The sequence below is a fragment of the Tenebrio molitor genome, chromosome 7 (assembly GCF_963966145.1).
Source record: "Tenebrio molitor chromosome 7, icTenMoli1.1, whole genome shotgun sequence".
Classification (NCBI taxonomy): Eukaryota; Metazoa; Arthropoda; class Insecta; order Coleoptera; family Tenebrionidae; genus Tenebrio; species Tenebrio molitor.
This window is the reverse complement of record NC_091052.1, coordinates 18,609,375-18,625,862: the sequence shown is the minus strand read 5'-3', so window position 1 is coordinate 18,625,862 and position 16,488 is coordinate 18,609,375. Positions and strand designations below refer to the sequence as shown.

Sequence of the window (16,488 nt, the reverse complement as noted above, 5' to 3'; positions counted from 1 at the left end):
CGTAACCAAATTATTTCAATTTATTTTATATTAATTAATCAATTAAAACCTCGTTCTATTCCATTTTTTTCTTACAGAGAAAGTTTATTACAACACAATCTTCAATACAATACAACACAACACAAATTATTAAGCTCGGCTACCACAACAGAAAAACAGGACGCCACTGAATGTACGAACAGCTGATTGATTTAGCAGAGTAGGGCACGAGCGAACCAACGTTGGTTTACTGCGCAACTATATGGTGTGTACTACTTACTACTACCGCCGGTAGCGTCACCTATCGGCGATACTAGTCTCACGCATGTTGTGTCGCACATTCAACTACGTCACCAACGCCTACTGCGATGGGACAGTCGTTTATAATTAATGACCCTGTAATTCTGGTAAAAATGACGTAGACCGATAAGATTTAAAAAAAAACTTGGAAATTCTGAGATAGTTTACTTACCGTGTTTTTCCCGATTCATGTTAAAATCACTCATGTATTTATTTATATCCATAATTAATTACATTGTTACAAAAACAACTTAGAACTTACTTGACAATATTTAAAATTTTCGGTAAACCAATGATTAATTTATAAATAATTATTTAAAAACATAATTACATAAACATTTTTGTTTTATAATACAAAAATTTAAAATATTCAGTACAATATTTCAGTCATTAAATATAATTATTTAATAATGAAATTAAAAAAATACAATAACTTTCTCTTTTTCTGTTTCGAAACTTCCTAAATAAATACAATTTTATTCTAAAAATTAAGCATTTTCAGGCCAAACAATATCTTCTATCCATCCAATATATTTCGAGACTCGGACGTATACACCTGGATTTTTAACACCACAAGATTTTCCAAAAGATGTAACCCCTATGATGTCGTACATACATTTGATATCATTACCCTTATGAAAGATTTGCAACGGTCCTCCAGAATCTCCCTAAGATTTCAGAGTTTTAGTTATTTGTTCGATGTAATTACACTCGCTAAATAAAGTAGGTACATATTTTTTTGTTGGTGGCAAACGGAAAAAAACACAAATAGAAATATTTTAGATGTTTATCGCTGGCCAAAAAAAAACTCGTACAGCCAAAATTTTAGTATTGTAAATTACAAAGTCTACAACGTCAAACGTTATTGTCAGTGTCCAAGTCAATGCGAAAAAATGAGTTTAACTGAAATTCAAAAACAGACTATAGCGCCACGTTTAATAGACGAGATTTCGATACGGGCAATGCTGCTGAGGTTGGTGTTGATAAAGGTACCGTTTTATTGACCAAACAAAAAATCAAACCTATGCATACATAACCTTGATTAAAAAAGCGATGTTTACACAACTCAAAATTTTAATTTTGGATCTGTGTACGAGTTTTTTTTTTGGCCAGCGATAGTACAGTTGGTTGCAAATGAAACAGGAACTGAATAAAATTGACACATTTTACAATTTTTCCATAGTGTGAAACCTTCTTACGAGAGACAGGTTAGAATTATCGCCAAAATTAAATGACATTTTTTAAATTATTTGATAGATATTATCAAGTTTTTATGTAATATGTCAAATTACTTACACTATAATGAGATACTCGTATAAATTACTATATTGCACTGGCTGATATTTTTGTAATAATCTATATCACATATCACATAAGGTGATTCAACTTGCAAACTACAGAAAATAAAAACCCTTAAAATTCAGAAATGTAGCAATCATTGTGTGGGTAAAGAATAAGTAAGGTTTTTCGTCAGTCACCGGTATAATTACTGTTATGTCAATTTCACATTCATCCCTAAAATATAAGCTTACCTGACAAGTGTCTTTTTCGTCGTTGTCAAGTGAACCGGCACAAACTTGTATGTCATCTATAATTCCTTTTTTAAGTCGTCTCATTAAAATTACTTCATTCTTGTACGATTGATTACATAATGCATGATCCCAAAGATCTAATGTGACTTTGAGTAAATTATTTGTACCAGAACCTTCGTAAGTGGTACTACCCCAACCAGTAGCTATGGCTTTTTCTGATTCTATGTCATGATTGCTATAGAGACATGCTGGTACAGTAAAAGAATTTAATTTGGCTGATCTTTTTAGTCTCAACAATCCAATGTCATGGTAGTGAGAACTTGATCTATACTCTGGGTGTGGTATGATTTCCTCAACTTCTAGTTGTTGTCTGTGGTTGGTATCTTCTAAATTCGTTACACCAATTCTTACATATTTGGCTCGACCACTAAAATCAGTACTTAAGATGTATACCAGTGTGCCAGAGAGGGTGGGCAATCTTCAAATTTGGGAAGATTTAATGAAAATAAGTCGCAAGTTCCTTTAGGAAAATATTCTTCGAGGTAACTCTACAAAGATACTCTTTAAATAAATTCTTAAAGTTGAGTTTTGAAATAGTTATTTATGCAAGAAGTAAGTAAAGCAATACTTTTTTTTTTACGAGAAGGAAAATCCGCCGAGTAAAAAAAAGATACTTTACTAACGAGTTGCATACTAGTTATTTGGACAACGAGTGTTAGAAGTGCAACTTTTTTTCATAAGTGTGGAAGTTTATTAAACGAGTCGTAGACGAGTTAAATAATCCACACGCATGAAAAAAAAGCACGCTAACACGAGTTGTCCATAAAATTTTTTAAAATTTCATAAATCAAAACCTAATTTAACTGTAATTTGTGCTTCCATTTTGGTCAAGTGCGGTGGCCGGTTGTGGTAACCAAGGAAATATTATATGTTTATTGTTGTAAAATTAATTTGTCAGTTTTATGTCAGTCTCAATAAAAGTCAAAATGAGTGATTCAGATGAAGATCCTGAAATTACTAGTGGACTAAAGAAAGGTGGGTTTAATGTTACTAATTGTTCTAATCGTTATTTCAATTTTCATTTTGATAAATCACTTCTCTGTAGAATACGTAGGTATATCGTTCATTCATGGATTAAAACCAAGCAGTTAAAAAAAATTGCTTACGTCATAACTTTTTTTCACTAAGTGAAAAAAAGTGATACTTCTAACACTAAAATCAATGAAAAATAGTCAACTTTTTTTGATGAAATTTAAAAAAAAAATTTTTTGGGGCCGTAAGTTTAGATAACAAATTTTTCGACACTCAAAATTTGAAAATTTTCTCCTATGTGAACCCGTAGACCTCGCGTTTTAAATTGGCCCACTCGTTAAAAAAACTAATAATTTATGAATGACAAATTTTATAATTGCGTTAAAAAATGAACCGCTATGGCACTTTTCTTAACGCTTCTTGACAGATTCAAAAATCATATATTTTATGAACGCAAATGAATGAAAAAACTTGCACTTTTTTTGACAGACGTTAAAATAGTTATTTTTGTTACAAGTATCTAAAACATTGTTTTTGTGGACGAATCGTTGCTGTTTCCGGACGAGGCGACAGCCGAGTCGGAATAGCAGATGAGTCCGCAAAAACGTTTTATGTACTATTCCGGACACGGAATCTTGGCCACAACTGACATTTAACTGACAAATATGTGTAAACTGGTCTTTATTAAATATAACCCAACTTTTGACTCGATAATGCCATTTCCATGCCTTTTTGATGTCACAAGAAAAACTTCAAAGTGATTTTTAATAATTGTCATTTATTAATGACACTAATGGTTGGTTTACATCATTTTTTTTTAGAAATCTAAAAAATGTTAGCCAAGATTCCGTGTCCGGAATAGTACGTGTGACAAACAAAATAATAGCTTTCCAAACCTTTCATATGACTTTTCATTACGAAATTTCTATTGCGATCGCGGTAAAGTTGTTCAAAAAAGAGCAACCGTAAATAAAAACTTGCAGCTTAGCCATAGTAACAAGTTTGTGTTGTTGTTGCGAAAAAGTAAGTAATTTTTAAATACTTTGAGACTAAAACCTTCTTTACTTGCACATGTAGAAAAAATACAGGGTTATTTACAAGTAATAATGGGCCCGACAGAATAAAAAATCCAACCCACAATACATTTCCGAAAAAAGCTGGCTACTGAAATTAAAATGTCCGGCTTTTTTTTGAAAATGTATTGTGGGTTGCATTTTTTTTATTCTGTGGGGCTCATTATCACTCGTGAGTACCCCTGTATACATACTATTTTATTGTCATTGTAATTTTTCGGGAATGAATCCAGAAAAGACTCATTTTACGGATTCAAATGAATGAATGGCAATTTTGGAGAGCGTGTACCAAAAAATAAGTTTTTCATATACAGATGTTTATGAAATAAGTACATTAATTTTAACTGGTAATAGAACTCATCAAAAGGAACAACTTTTCTCTCTGCCATTTTGGCGAAAAACGTTGCGTAGTGGCGTAAAAAAATAGGAAAGACTTTCCTAAAACCGTTCATATCTCCAAAACTAAGCTACCTAAAAACGTGAAACAACCAGATTTTTACGAAGTGGATTTTTTGCTATACGGGTAGATTTATTTGAATTTCGATTTCGGCGTTAAAACACGTTTTCTGGATGAAAATGGATGTTTTTTTCATATTAGCGCTGATCTCAATTAGCCATTGCAGTATTAAGGGCCAGTTTCATAATAAATTTAAAGTCGACTTTATCTTAAAGTGACTTTAATGGATTGTTGCAACAATATGTTTCTATGGTAAATGGTAAACTTTAATATTAAAGTAACTTTAAGCTGATTATGAAATTGGGGGTTAGTGGCGTAAGGTTATTTTAGTGAAAAATCTCTCCAATTTTTTTTTGGAATTAAACATCGTTTTTCGGCAAAATGGTAGATAGAAAAGTTGTTCCTTTTGACGAGTTCTATTGCCAGTTAAAATTAATGTACTTATTTCTGTTACACGTTGTATAATACCACGAGTAGTCCAAATTATGTCGATTATTATTTTTCAGACTGGTCACGAATTATCAATTGTGCTTGGGAATGAATACACGAGTGCGTTAGCACGAGTGAGATTTGCAAGCACAATTGAATGAGTGAAACCAGTTTGAAAAATAATCTACATAATTTGGACTACGAGTTGTATTCGGAGGACTATTCCATGAACCAACTTGTAGTGACCCAGTTTAAAATTTAAAATTTTTAATTCCCGGTACCGCCACGAGAGCGCGCCAAATGGGAAGGTACTAGCGGCTAGACTAGGAACTAAGGGATGGGGTTGGTACTTTTGGCGAGTTGTGGACGCTGTTGAAAAGCGGAAAGATAGGGGGGATGAAACGGGCTCGCGCGGGCGGTTGAAGGGGGTAGGTCACTTTGGTTTGGTTTTTCGAAACGAACAGACCTTGCGAAGAGCGATCCAATATTCCAAAAATCTGTAAGTTACATCTGAACCGATTACACTACCGTTCTGAGTAGATATTTTGCGTCCCCGTAAAGAATTCCACGTTTTTAATTCACCTGGGTAATTTATCCCACTTTCGTTGCCTTTTTTTTGTGTTTTGTTTTTGGGACCAGGACCACGTGGTAAGGGTATGTTGTAGTTTTCATTTTGTTGCATGCCGTTGCTTTAAGAAGCGTCCATTTGTTAATTTTAAGCGTTATCTTTCTTCTGGGAGGTTCATTTTTTTTAACAATCTCGTAATTTCGAAAATTCGGAGCCGTCGTCCAAACCGCGTGCGTCCATTTTGTTTTTTTTTCTTCACGAACATTTTCTAACGGCACTCGACCCGCCATTTTCTTTTGTTTAACATTACCAGCGATTATTGTATTCGTGATTTATGTTGTTTACTTATATTTGTGCCATTTAAAGTGGTTTTATTTTATCGTTATTTAACTTCACGTTTTGTTCTCTATTATTTCCTCATTGTTTGATGTTGCGGTTTGTTTTGCTTATGTTATCCTTGTTTAATGTTGCGTTTTGTTTTGTTTATTTGATCCTTGTTTAATGTTGCGCTTTGTTTTGTTGGATTTTTTCACCGTTTAATGTTACGCTTTGTTCGATAGAGTTAAACTCGGTTTTTTTTTCCTTCGTGTTGTTGCTAGATTTCGGAAAAGTTAAAGTAAAATGTTGTAAGTGCGCCCCTGTGGGAGCTAGGTGACAATCAGGAAGTCGTGGGGTTTTTTTAGTAAATTTCTGTGGAAGCTACGGTTATTTAGAGCCGTTAGCGGGGACGGACCTTAGTCTTTGCGGGAGCGGCGTCGGGATGTTTTCGTGAAGCTTCCGTCGACGGTTATAGAGACTTCAGGGTTTTGTCCGGAAACGGTTGGTTGGGGACGGCGGACCTAGGTCTTTGCGGTTGCGGTCTAGGAATGCTAATCGTACGACCCCGAAACGCTCTGTCAATCTTGCTTGGTCGGTGAAATAGTCTGACGCTCATTAATACCCCGAATATCTATAAACGTCGCTTGATTTCAAGATGATTCAGATTATTCTTCTGAGTCCCCCCCGCGGCCGAAAGTTTGTTACCTCCAGCTCTAAGCTCCCGTTGGCGTACCTTGACCGCGTAGTTTCAAATAACCATTGTTTTTGTCATTAATCTAATTATGAAATATGAGTAATACCTGGGATACGGTTTTTGAAGAGGGTTTTTCATCCGTCCCTGTCTGTAATAACTGCCTTATAATTTGTTTACTTGTTTTGCAAGCTTTAACTGTCATTTTGTCTGTCATGTGCCCGTTTTTTTGTTATTTTAAATATTGTTGCATTCATCTTGTCGTTTATCTTTGTGATGTTCTCAACTAATTAATTTCTCGTACTTCGTTAAACATAATTTCTGTCCTTTGTATTCGTTTCAATTTCTTTTTCATCAAAGTTATTACAGGCATTTTTAATAAAAGGTATTTTGCGTCCCTCACATGTGTGTTTTATTTGCGGCACTCTTCCAACTGGAACCCTCATCGTTTGCATTCCGAACCTTTTTTCCGCCAAAAGCAAATCACAACGTAGGGCTCCTCCGCTTCGATGACGATCACGACCACATTTGTTACCGTTTTGCGCAGGTTCAAATATTTGGCGGAAAAAGTAATGTATTCAAATCATTACAAACTCTTTGAATTTGGCTGCAAATCGGAAGAAGAAATTAACGCAGAAATCGAAAAAAATGTTTCCAATAACACAAAAAAGACAGGTGAGTCTGTTTGAAAGCAATCCATAAATTCATTCAAAGCTGCATTCATTTGTTAAAAATATTCGCTGGGATCACTAGTGGTATTACAAATATAATTTCCACGAGTGGAATATTCGGTCGAATTCTTTGAAACCATGGTAACAAATGTGTAAAATTGTGTTTTTATTGGTCCATTTTTAACAAATGACAGGTGAATGGAATAGGAGTCACTATAATTTTTTAATGTTCGATCGATTTTCATTTGAAATCATTAAGGACTGTGTATTCAAATCTTCGATAAAACTCTTGGGAGTTTGTGAGGAGACTACTAAGCTTAAAAAATTTGTTCGGGCTTGATTATTTAAAGAATCTCGGTTATATGACGCAAGCAGAAGCTAGAGAAGACTAAATAAAATAATTATATAACATTCAATTGCATTTATAGAAAATCAAGGAGTGTTATGGGCGCAATCCTCATTAGGTCATGAGCGAGCATGCATTATATGTATAGGTGTCTCAGGTAAATGTGATAATCTTAATTTTAAAGAAAAAGGGTTCTATCTCATGCGATAATCGAGAAAAGACATCCATCAGAGTTGAGCACCATCAAGGTAAGATGAGAGCAATTTTAAGTTGCCGGGAATTAGGAATTAGGAATTACGAATTTTGTTGCGATATCAATAATAATTTTTGTTGTATAACAAACAACCTGTCCGATTTTTTAATAATACCTGAGGACGAGCTCCTGCGATTAATGAAATTGAAACACTTTATAACTCGGTTATGTGAGCTACAGGAAATTTTATTCTAGTCATCTTGGATTGTCTTTTGCTGTCGGCACATGCCTGTTTTCTGGGACAGGCTGTATAAGGAGGTGTTAATATTGAGCATTCATTACAAAATTTCTTTATAAGTCTTTATCCTTGCATGTTTGAAATTAGTTTTCTTCACTTTCTTTCTTATTGTGTTTCAAATTGCTTGTTTTTGTAAGCATAATCTTTTCAGTGGTACAGAAACAGCTTGTGTTTATTGTAGATATTAGAGAACGTTACTGTTAACTGTGCGAACAAAAATTAGAACCTTTATCGTTAAGTGCGTTTATCTCCAAAACAAGTATAACTTCAAGGAAAATAATCACTGAAAGGAGCTTTGCCCCTAAGCCATCAAGAGCCTTTTACAAGATATGAATACGCTGTCAAATGATATGACACAGACCCAAACATTATTATCAAAATCGACTAAACAATAAATAATTTCAACATTGAAGTGAAAAGAGTGAATATATATTTTAGCAATATTTTCACAGGAAAAGTTATTTTCACTAAATTTTCAGAAATCCTAGAGATTGCCATTTCAGGGATATCGTCTAGAAGCTGATCATTGATTTAGGCAAAAAATTGTCGAAGCTGTGCAAAAGATAGACAATATTAAAAATGTTCTCTTTTCTTAAATGTTCTGCTTTCTGATAATACCGCGCGATCAACAATTACTTAGATAAGGGGCGGCTATGACTTTGACAGTGTCAGAGTTTTCGTATCTTGGTTGAATTTGTAATAGCAAAAATAATATTGGAATTCTGCAGAGTTCTGACAAGGACTGTTTTTTGAAAAACAAAATGAATACGGAGGAATGAATTTGCAGAAAAACCAAGAAAGCACGAAGAAACACAACTCAAAATTTCAAAAATTGATATTTGTAATGACATCTGTCTCAAATTGCCAACATAAATTTTCAAATATTGGTAGCACGATGCACTATTGTCAAATGTTAAAAGCTGACGCAGGTCATGTCGACTTCTTGATTCGGACTAAGCTCAAATAACAATAATTTTCTACATACTGTTCATGATGACTCAAGCAATGTGCAGCTGTTAAAATGTATTCGTTGCTTATAATAGTTCCTCCACAAAGCCATTTTATATCCCGAGATTGTGGTTCAAATCCAATCAGTGCCTGTAAAAAAGCTTTATTCTAAAATAACCAGAAAGTAACTTGTCATTTCTTACCATATGAGGAAATTCCTTTCTAGTAACATTTGTTCCACCAACGATTAGTCTGATAACTCTATGTCCACACTCATTTCTTGTAATCGGTGGTCGATTAACTAATAAAATTGGTGGTCGTGTAACTTCATAAACTAATCGAGAATATTCTTTACATTCTAAGAAAATACAAAATATAAGGACAATGTCTTTTACTTTTTTTTTCTTTTACTTGCTTTTTAAACTTATTTCACCTGGCTTTCTTTTGGACTTCACGCAACAGACTATTGATTCATCTCTTTGAAATCCACATCGTTGAGGAAAAATCTGATGTTTCCGTAAATCATCACGGGCTTGTTTACATTCTTTAAATAATTTGCAGACACCTGGAGATCCAGATGATTTTAAGCTACAAAGATCACCTAAAAACACATTTGTGTTACTTACCAAATTCAAGCTCATGTTCAAGATAAAGTTAAAGTTGGATTTGGTGTTGGTGTTGGAGTTGGTGTTGGTGTTGGTGTTGATGTTGATGTTGGAGTTGGAGTTGGAGTTGGAGTTGGAGTTGGAGTTGAAGCTGGAGTTGGAGTTGGAGTTGGAGTTGGAATTTTATTTGGAGTTGGAGTTGGAGTTTTAGTTGGAGTTGGAGTGGGAGTAGGAGTTGGAGTTGGAGTTGGAGTTGGAGTGGGAGTTGGAGTGGGAGTTGGAGTTGGAGTTTGAGTTTGAGTTGGAGCTGGAGCTGAAGCTGAAGCTGTAGCTGAAGTTGAAGTTGAAGTTAAAGTTCAATTTCGAGTTAAAATTCAAGTTACAATGTTTAATTTAGCTAATTAATATTACTTAACTAGTACTAGTACTGGGCCTCCACAGAAATCAATAATTTTAACTGGATTTGTTTTAAACACAAAATTGTCTTTATAAATTACTGCAATACATATTTCTGAAACTACACTCACCGGCAGAAAAAGCGGAACACCATTATTATTTAAAAATCTATCGTCGCGTTATGTGGTTGCTCTTTTTCAATCAGTCTCTTGAAACCTTCTAACAGCTCTGTGACGACTAGTAAGAGGAGCCTCAATAGCATTAGCTGTATAACGGAAACAACAACAGTCTTCAACCAAAGCTACTTCTCTGGCAATATTTACACCAGCTAGAGGCATTTTTTACGTTCTGCACTTAAATTCGAAGTTAACAACAATAAAAAATTACAAAAGTTATAAAAATCTAACCAGGTTGCTTGATTATTATAAAAATGGTAAATTTAAGAAAAGAAGGTTTTTAAGCAAAAAAATTGTTTTTATGCGAAATTGCTAATAAAATAATCTAATGCTCAAGGTTATGTTTGCTATCATTGCCTCCTGGTCAAAATACATCAAAATAGGTATTATGGGAATAATTAGTGTTCCGTTTTTTTTGCCGGTGAGTGTATTATCCATTCACGGCCGGTATGACCAAACAAAATTAACTAAATGGAATTTTTATTTTTGATTATATACAAGACGGCTTAATGCCTACTTATAAATATTATTAGCTGAGCCTGTAATCTGTAATATAAGATGCTCGTCGGAGATAGTTATTTGTACAACTAGTTATGATTATGAAAGTCATACTTTTTTTCATGAATTTGCAGTTTGATTAACGAGGGCGTACCCCGAGTTAATCAAGCAAACGAGTGAAAAAAAGAGACTTTTATAACATGTTGTAGACACTATTTTTTTGCATATCGTTGTAAGTTGAAAAATTTGGCTTAAAAGAATTTATGAAAAATTAAAAAAAAAGTATGTACAATCGCGGCCATCCAAAAGTGAACGATAGCTTGCGAAAATTTCCGTATTTTTCGTTAGATTAAATCAGCCTGTATTCATTGGCGTTCGTGCAGCAGGCGTTACTATTTTAATAATAAAAAGTTGTAATAAATAATGTTTAATAAAAATGGGGCTGAGAAGTAATTAATACATTATTAAAATGAAAGTAAACGTTAGTAAAGAAACCTTTCCAACACCTATTCGTATTGGCCTCTCAAGCCTGTTTTCTTGCCAACGCCTCTTTATATTGAAGATGCAAGTCTTACTGGAATGTAATTCTCTCGCCACAGCCGCCAACAACCAATTTTCTTCTAGCTTTGCAATAGCCCTAGCTGTCTGAATTGGAGTGAGATGTGGCATTTAAAAAAAATAGTTTCAATAATTTTTTTAACGCTAGTGTCAAACTTTGACATTTTAGGACGCTTATGATTTAAAGTAAAAATCAAACTATTAAAAAAAACCTCCAAGGAGATGGAATAAAATGATTAAAAAAAGTACTACTTATACTATGATTTTTCGTTTAAAAAAATGCTGCTTTCCATACGATATGCAAAAAACTAATGTAACGAACATAACGCGAGCCGAGCACGCCACAAATTCCAAGTTTCTGGGGAAAAATGATCCACAAACTGTTCAAAACTTTGTTCATTGTTTTTCAAACGTTTTACAAGATTAATATTAGTTTATAATATATAGGTGTCCCAAAATTGGCGCACAAACTACTTACTACCTTATCGAGGATGTTTAAATGTACATGAAAAAAATATGGAAAAAATGTTTCCGACAAAAAAATCAATTATTTTTATTATTATTATTAACGATAATACAATGTAAACAAAGATATATTCGTACATCATTACCTTGCAATGTTACCGTAGAGGATTTAAAATAATTTTTTCTATTTACAAAGCTTCTAAATTCTCTATTATGCAGAATTAGATATTGGTAGTGAGTGATCTTGTACTTTGAGATAATATGTACGATTAGACGTAGCTATCATGACAATTTCATACATATATTTCAAAATAATTGACCTGTTAAGTGCCACTTTCAAAGACCGCCAAATCAACAAATAAGGTCAATAGAATTTTTTCAACATTTTTCTGACGTTTACGGTAATCTCTTCTACACCGTAGGGCACTGTTAGTACGCCATTTTTGGGACACCCTGTATGTACATATACAGGGTGGAACAAAAGTATTGTAGTGACCCAGTTTAAAATTTAAAATTTTTAATTCCCGGTACCGCCACGAGAGCGCGCCAAATGGGAAGGTACTAGCGGCTTGACTAGGAACTAAGGGATGGGGTTGGTACTCTTGGCGAGTTGTGGACGCTGTTGAAAAGCGGAAAGATAGGGGGGATGAAACGGGCTCGCGCGGGCGGTTGAAGGGGGTAGGTCACTTTTGTTTAGTTTTTCGAAACGAACACACCTTGCGAAGAGCGATCCAAGTTTCTCAAATTTGTAAGTTAAATCCGAACCAATTACACTACCGTCCCGAGTAGATATTTTGTGTCCCCGTGAAGAATCCGGCAGTTTCTTTTTTGATTCCACACGGGTAATTATTTATCTCACGCTCGTTGTCCGTTGTTTTTGTTTTTGAGACCAGGACCCCGTGGTAAGGGTATGTTGTAGATTTCATTTTGTTGCATGCTGTTTCTTTAAGAAGCGCCCATTTGTTAATTATAAGCGTTATCCCTAAGTTTCCCCCGGGAGGTTCATTTTTTTTGCAATCTTGTAATTTCGGAAATTAGTAGCCGTCGTCCGGACCGCGTGCGTCCATTTTGTTTTTCTTTCACTAACATTGTTTAATGGCACTCGACCCGCCATATTTTTGTTTAGTATTGCCAGCGAGTATTGTATTCCTGTTTAAAGTGTTTTTTATTTTATCGTTATTTAACTTCGCGCTTTGTTCTCTTTTATTTCCTCATTGTTTAATGTTGCGTTTTGTTTTGCTTATGTTATCCTGGTTTAATGTTGCGTTTGTTTTGCTTATTTTATCATTGTTTGATGTTGCGCTTTGTTTGTTGGATTTTCTCATCGTTTAATGTTACGCTTTGTTCGATAGAGTTAAACTCGGTTTTTTTTTCCTTCGTGTTGTTGCTAGATTTCGGAAAAGTTAAAGTAAAATGTTGTAAGTGCGCCCCTGTGGGAGCTAGGTGACAATCAGGAAGTCGTGGGGTAGTTTAGTAAATTTCTGTGGAAGCTACGGTTATTTAAAACCGTTAGCGGGGGCGGACCTGAGTCTTCGCTTATGCGGCGGCGGGATGTTTTCGTGAAGCTTCCGTCGAGGTTATAGAGATTTCGGGGGTTTGTCGGGAAACGGTTGGTTGGGGACGGTGGAGCTAAATATTCGCTTATGCTGTTTAGTGATACTAATCGTACGACCCCGAGGCGCTCTGTCACTCTTGCTTGGTCGGCGAAATAGTCTGACGTTCATTAATACCCCGAATATCTATAAACGTCGCTTGATTTCAAGATGACTCAGATTATTCTTCTGAGTCCCCTCGCGGCCGAAAGTTTGTTACCTCCAGCTCTAAGCTCCCGTTGGCGTACCTTGACCGCGTAGTTTCAAATAACCATTGTTTTTGTCATTAATCTAATTGTGAAATATGAGTAATACCTGGGATACGGTTTTTGAAGAGGGTTTTTCATCCGTCCCTGTCTGTAATAACTGCACCATAATTTGTTTACTTGTCTTGCAAGCTTTAACTGTCATTTTGTCTGTCATGTGCCCGTTTTTCTGTTATTTTAAATATTGTTGCATTCATCTTGTCATTTATCTTTGTGAGGTACTCAACTAGTTAATTTCTTGTACCTCGTTAAACTTAATTTCTGTCCTTTGTATTCGTTTCAATTTCTTTTTCATCAAAGTTATTACAGGCATTTTTAATAAAAGGTATTTTGCGTCCCTCACATGTGTGTTTTATTTGCGGCACTCTTCCAACTGGAACCCTCATCGTTTGCATTCCGAACCTTTTTCCGCCAAAATAAAATCACAACGTAGGGCTCCTCCGATTCGATGACGATCACGACCACATTTGTTACCGTTTTGCGCAGGTTCGAATATTTGGCGGAAAAAGTAATGTATTCAAATCATTACAGTATCAAATATTGGCTGTAACTTTTTAATTTGACAATTTATGAAAAAATGTTAATATAAAAGTTGATTGGTGTATTATCCTGCATCATCTGGTCTTTCTAGTTTGTTCCTATCTTCTCTTGTTCCGCTGCTATGGCAACCAACATTTTTTATACATTTTTTGTGTGATTTTCAAGCAAGCGTATCTTTCTGTATTCATAAATACAGTTTTGCCATTGCCATGGGGAAAAAGAATAAAATTTAAAAAAAAACAAAGGTGATAAAATTAACTTACTAAGTAATAAAATGCAATATCAAGAATGTTGACAATTTTTGTTAAACGTCATGCATGATAATAAACCAAACAATTTTTCTATTAAACATTTTTCATAATTTTTCAAATTAAAAAGTTACAGCGATTATTTGATACTTTTGTTCCACTCGATATACTCGTACTTCAAAAACATATTAATAACTTAAATGACTTTTTCATTTATTAAGCATTTTTATGTATGACTCCGTAATATTTAATGAAATTTAAAATTTACCAACAAAGAGCTGACTGGATACTAGTTGTATTAACACAATCACAAAACAAGCAAAGTAGTTTAAACTGAACATTGCTGTCTTTTGAACGAAAACTCGAATATGCACAAATATTTCTGTGACCCTCTAGTTCAGAAGTTATCACAGGTTAAATAAAAATGAAACTATACAGGCTGATTCACGTAGCCCGTTCGTTAGAGACTTTCGGATTTCTCAAAATCGTATTAATATGAAAATTGGTAGAGGACCATGATCCACTGCTCCAAGTTCAAATAAATTATTTTCAAAATGGCAACACTTCCGGAAATGCCGGAAATCGACGCCATCTTTAATTTTTTAAATGGGGCCTATTTTGACTTCGTATTTCGATTCTACGTAAATTTTTAGTTTATGACGTTCTTTTGTCAACACTTATCTGTCATCATTTTTGACCTGTCATTTTTTTCGCAAAAAAAGAGCGGTTGCAGGGCTTCATTAAAAAAATTACAACTCCTGAACCATTGGAAATAAATAATTTACTTTTTTAGATTGAATTCCTAAAGGCTTAGCCGATCTGTTGCACCATTAGTGAATTTTTTTTATGTTTCATACGCCTACTGGAAATTTTCAAAATTGATAATCAAAAAATGTCGAAACCTCATTTTTTTAAATAGCAACTAACATTAATTTCTGACAATAGATGTAAATGTAAAAGTTAATTTTTAGGCCACTTTTATTAACATTGTGTATGCCTATTCCTAGCCGTTTTGGCGTAATTTCTATTTTTTGAAGAAAATATTCTTCTTTTTTATCAAGCAATTGTTTTATTTCAATTTTTATTCAAAGGCGAAGCCTGGGGAAACGGCCCCGCCAATCGTGGGCGGCGTGAAAAGGGTAGCGCCGAGGACGGTCTCGGACTTCACTTTCGGTCTCCCTTTTTTAAAGTTGTTCTTGAAGTTATTTTCATTTCGTTGTTTTTCTTTCTTTAGCGCGGCGAAGGAATCAGCACCCGATTTGGGCCATACGTAAAAATTTTGTTGTCGAAAGAAATAGACAAATTTTTATTTTAGAGCTGTATGTTGTGTAGGATTTTGTTTGAATAAACCATGACAACTACATTTATGGTAGTTTATACTTACCTATTGTGTTGCTGCCATTTTCATTTTCACTTTCTGAGAGTTTTTTTCTTTAAATGAAAGTTACAGAGTAGTTTTTGGTAGAAAATTGAGGTCTATGTTATGCTACTAAAACGCCCTTGCGTTTTGACACACCAGATATGATATAAAATAAAATTAAACTAGATCAACACACGTAGTAGTGACCTTAAGGCAAACTATAAATAGAGAAGATTTATTGGTAAAATTATAAACTAAAATAAATCCGACAAAAAAGCGATAAGAGACAATAGGGTTCATTTATTTATCAAGTATAAATATTGAAAATACACAGAGACGAAACCAGAAAAATTGTAAAAGGAATAAACAAACAACAAACATAAAAGAGAGCGACAGAATACGCAATTAGGGACAAAAGTACTCGGAAGAGTTGGTAGATCTATTTCTCCGACGGGTGGAAAGGGAACATGGCGAGGTAATTCTACTGTATTACCTTGTCATTATTGCAGTATTCACTGCAAGAGCATTAGACACGATATGAGGGAAATGTGTAGAGAGAACCCGAAGTATAGAAAATTCATAATATGTATAGTCGATTTCATATAAATGTTCCTCAAGTGAGCTGTGCATGTGTAAGAGCACCTTTAATTTAGTTACATTGCAAAAGTCGCATTTATGAAGGTCATGTCCAATAAATCTTTACTTGGTAAAAATACAAAGACAGAAACAAATAAGAATTACTTTAATTTAATCAGTAAAAAGACGTAGGTAACATTGCTTTTGAAATTAGCAATGGTAAAACGGACAAAACTGAAAAATTAGTCAAATCGGGCAAGCAACTTGGAAAGTCAAAGTCACTAGCTTTGGCTTTAATATCAACAGAAAATCAGATTTTCATGGCTTGCTAAGATGCACATTTATACGAAATTGAGTGTAGTAGTTTATTTGA

General features: G+C 34.3%; 1 protein-coding gene across 1 annotated transcript; it reads right to left on the bottom strand.

Annotated features, from left to right (window-relative positions):
• Window positions 1-465: 465 nt before the first annotated feature.
• Window positions 466-14,648, bottom strand: LOC138134768 (serine protease snake-like). The gene is made up of 6 exons (XM_069053255.1): window positions 14,448-14,648; window positions 9,251-9,436; window positions 9,039-9,193; window positions 8,873-8,985; window positions 1,812-2,238; window positions 466-947 (listed from the first exon to the last, which is right to left on the bottom strand). The coding sequence occupies exons 1-6, from the start codon at window positions 14,518-14,520 to the stop codon at window positions 768-770; spliced, it is 1,134 nt and encodes a 377-aa protein (XP_068909356.1). The 5' UTR covers window positions 14,521-14,648; the 3' UTR covers window positions 466-767.
• Window positions 14,649-16,488: the final 1,840 nt, after the last annotated feature.

Excerpts from the sequence above, each read along its gene's own strand:
- LOC138134768 (XM_069053255.1), bottom strand. The coding sequence starts at position 14,520 with ATGTTCAGTTTAAACTACTTTGCTTGTTTTGTGATTGTGTTAATACAA. Across the intron at positions 8,986-9,038 it reads GAAAGGAATTTCCTCATATG|GCACTGATTGGATTTGAACC; the intron begins GTAAGAAATGAC and ends GCTTTTTTACAG. Across the intron at positions 948-1,811 it reads ACGAAAAAGACACTTGTCAG|GGAGATTCTGGAGGACCGTT; the intron begins GTAAGCTTATAT and ends CTGAAATCTTAG.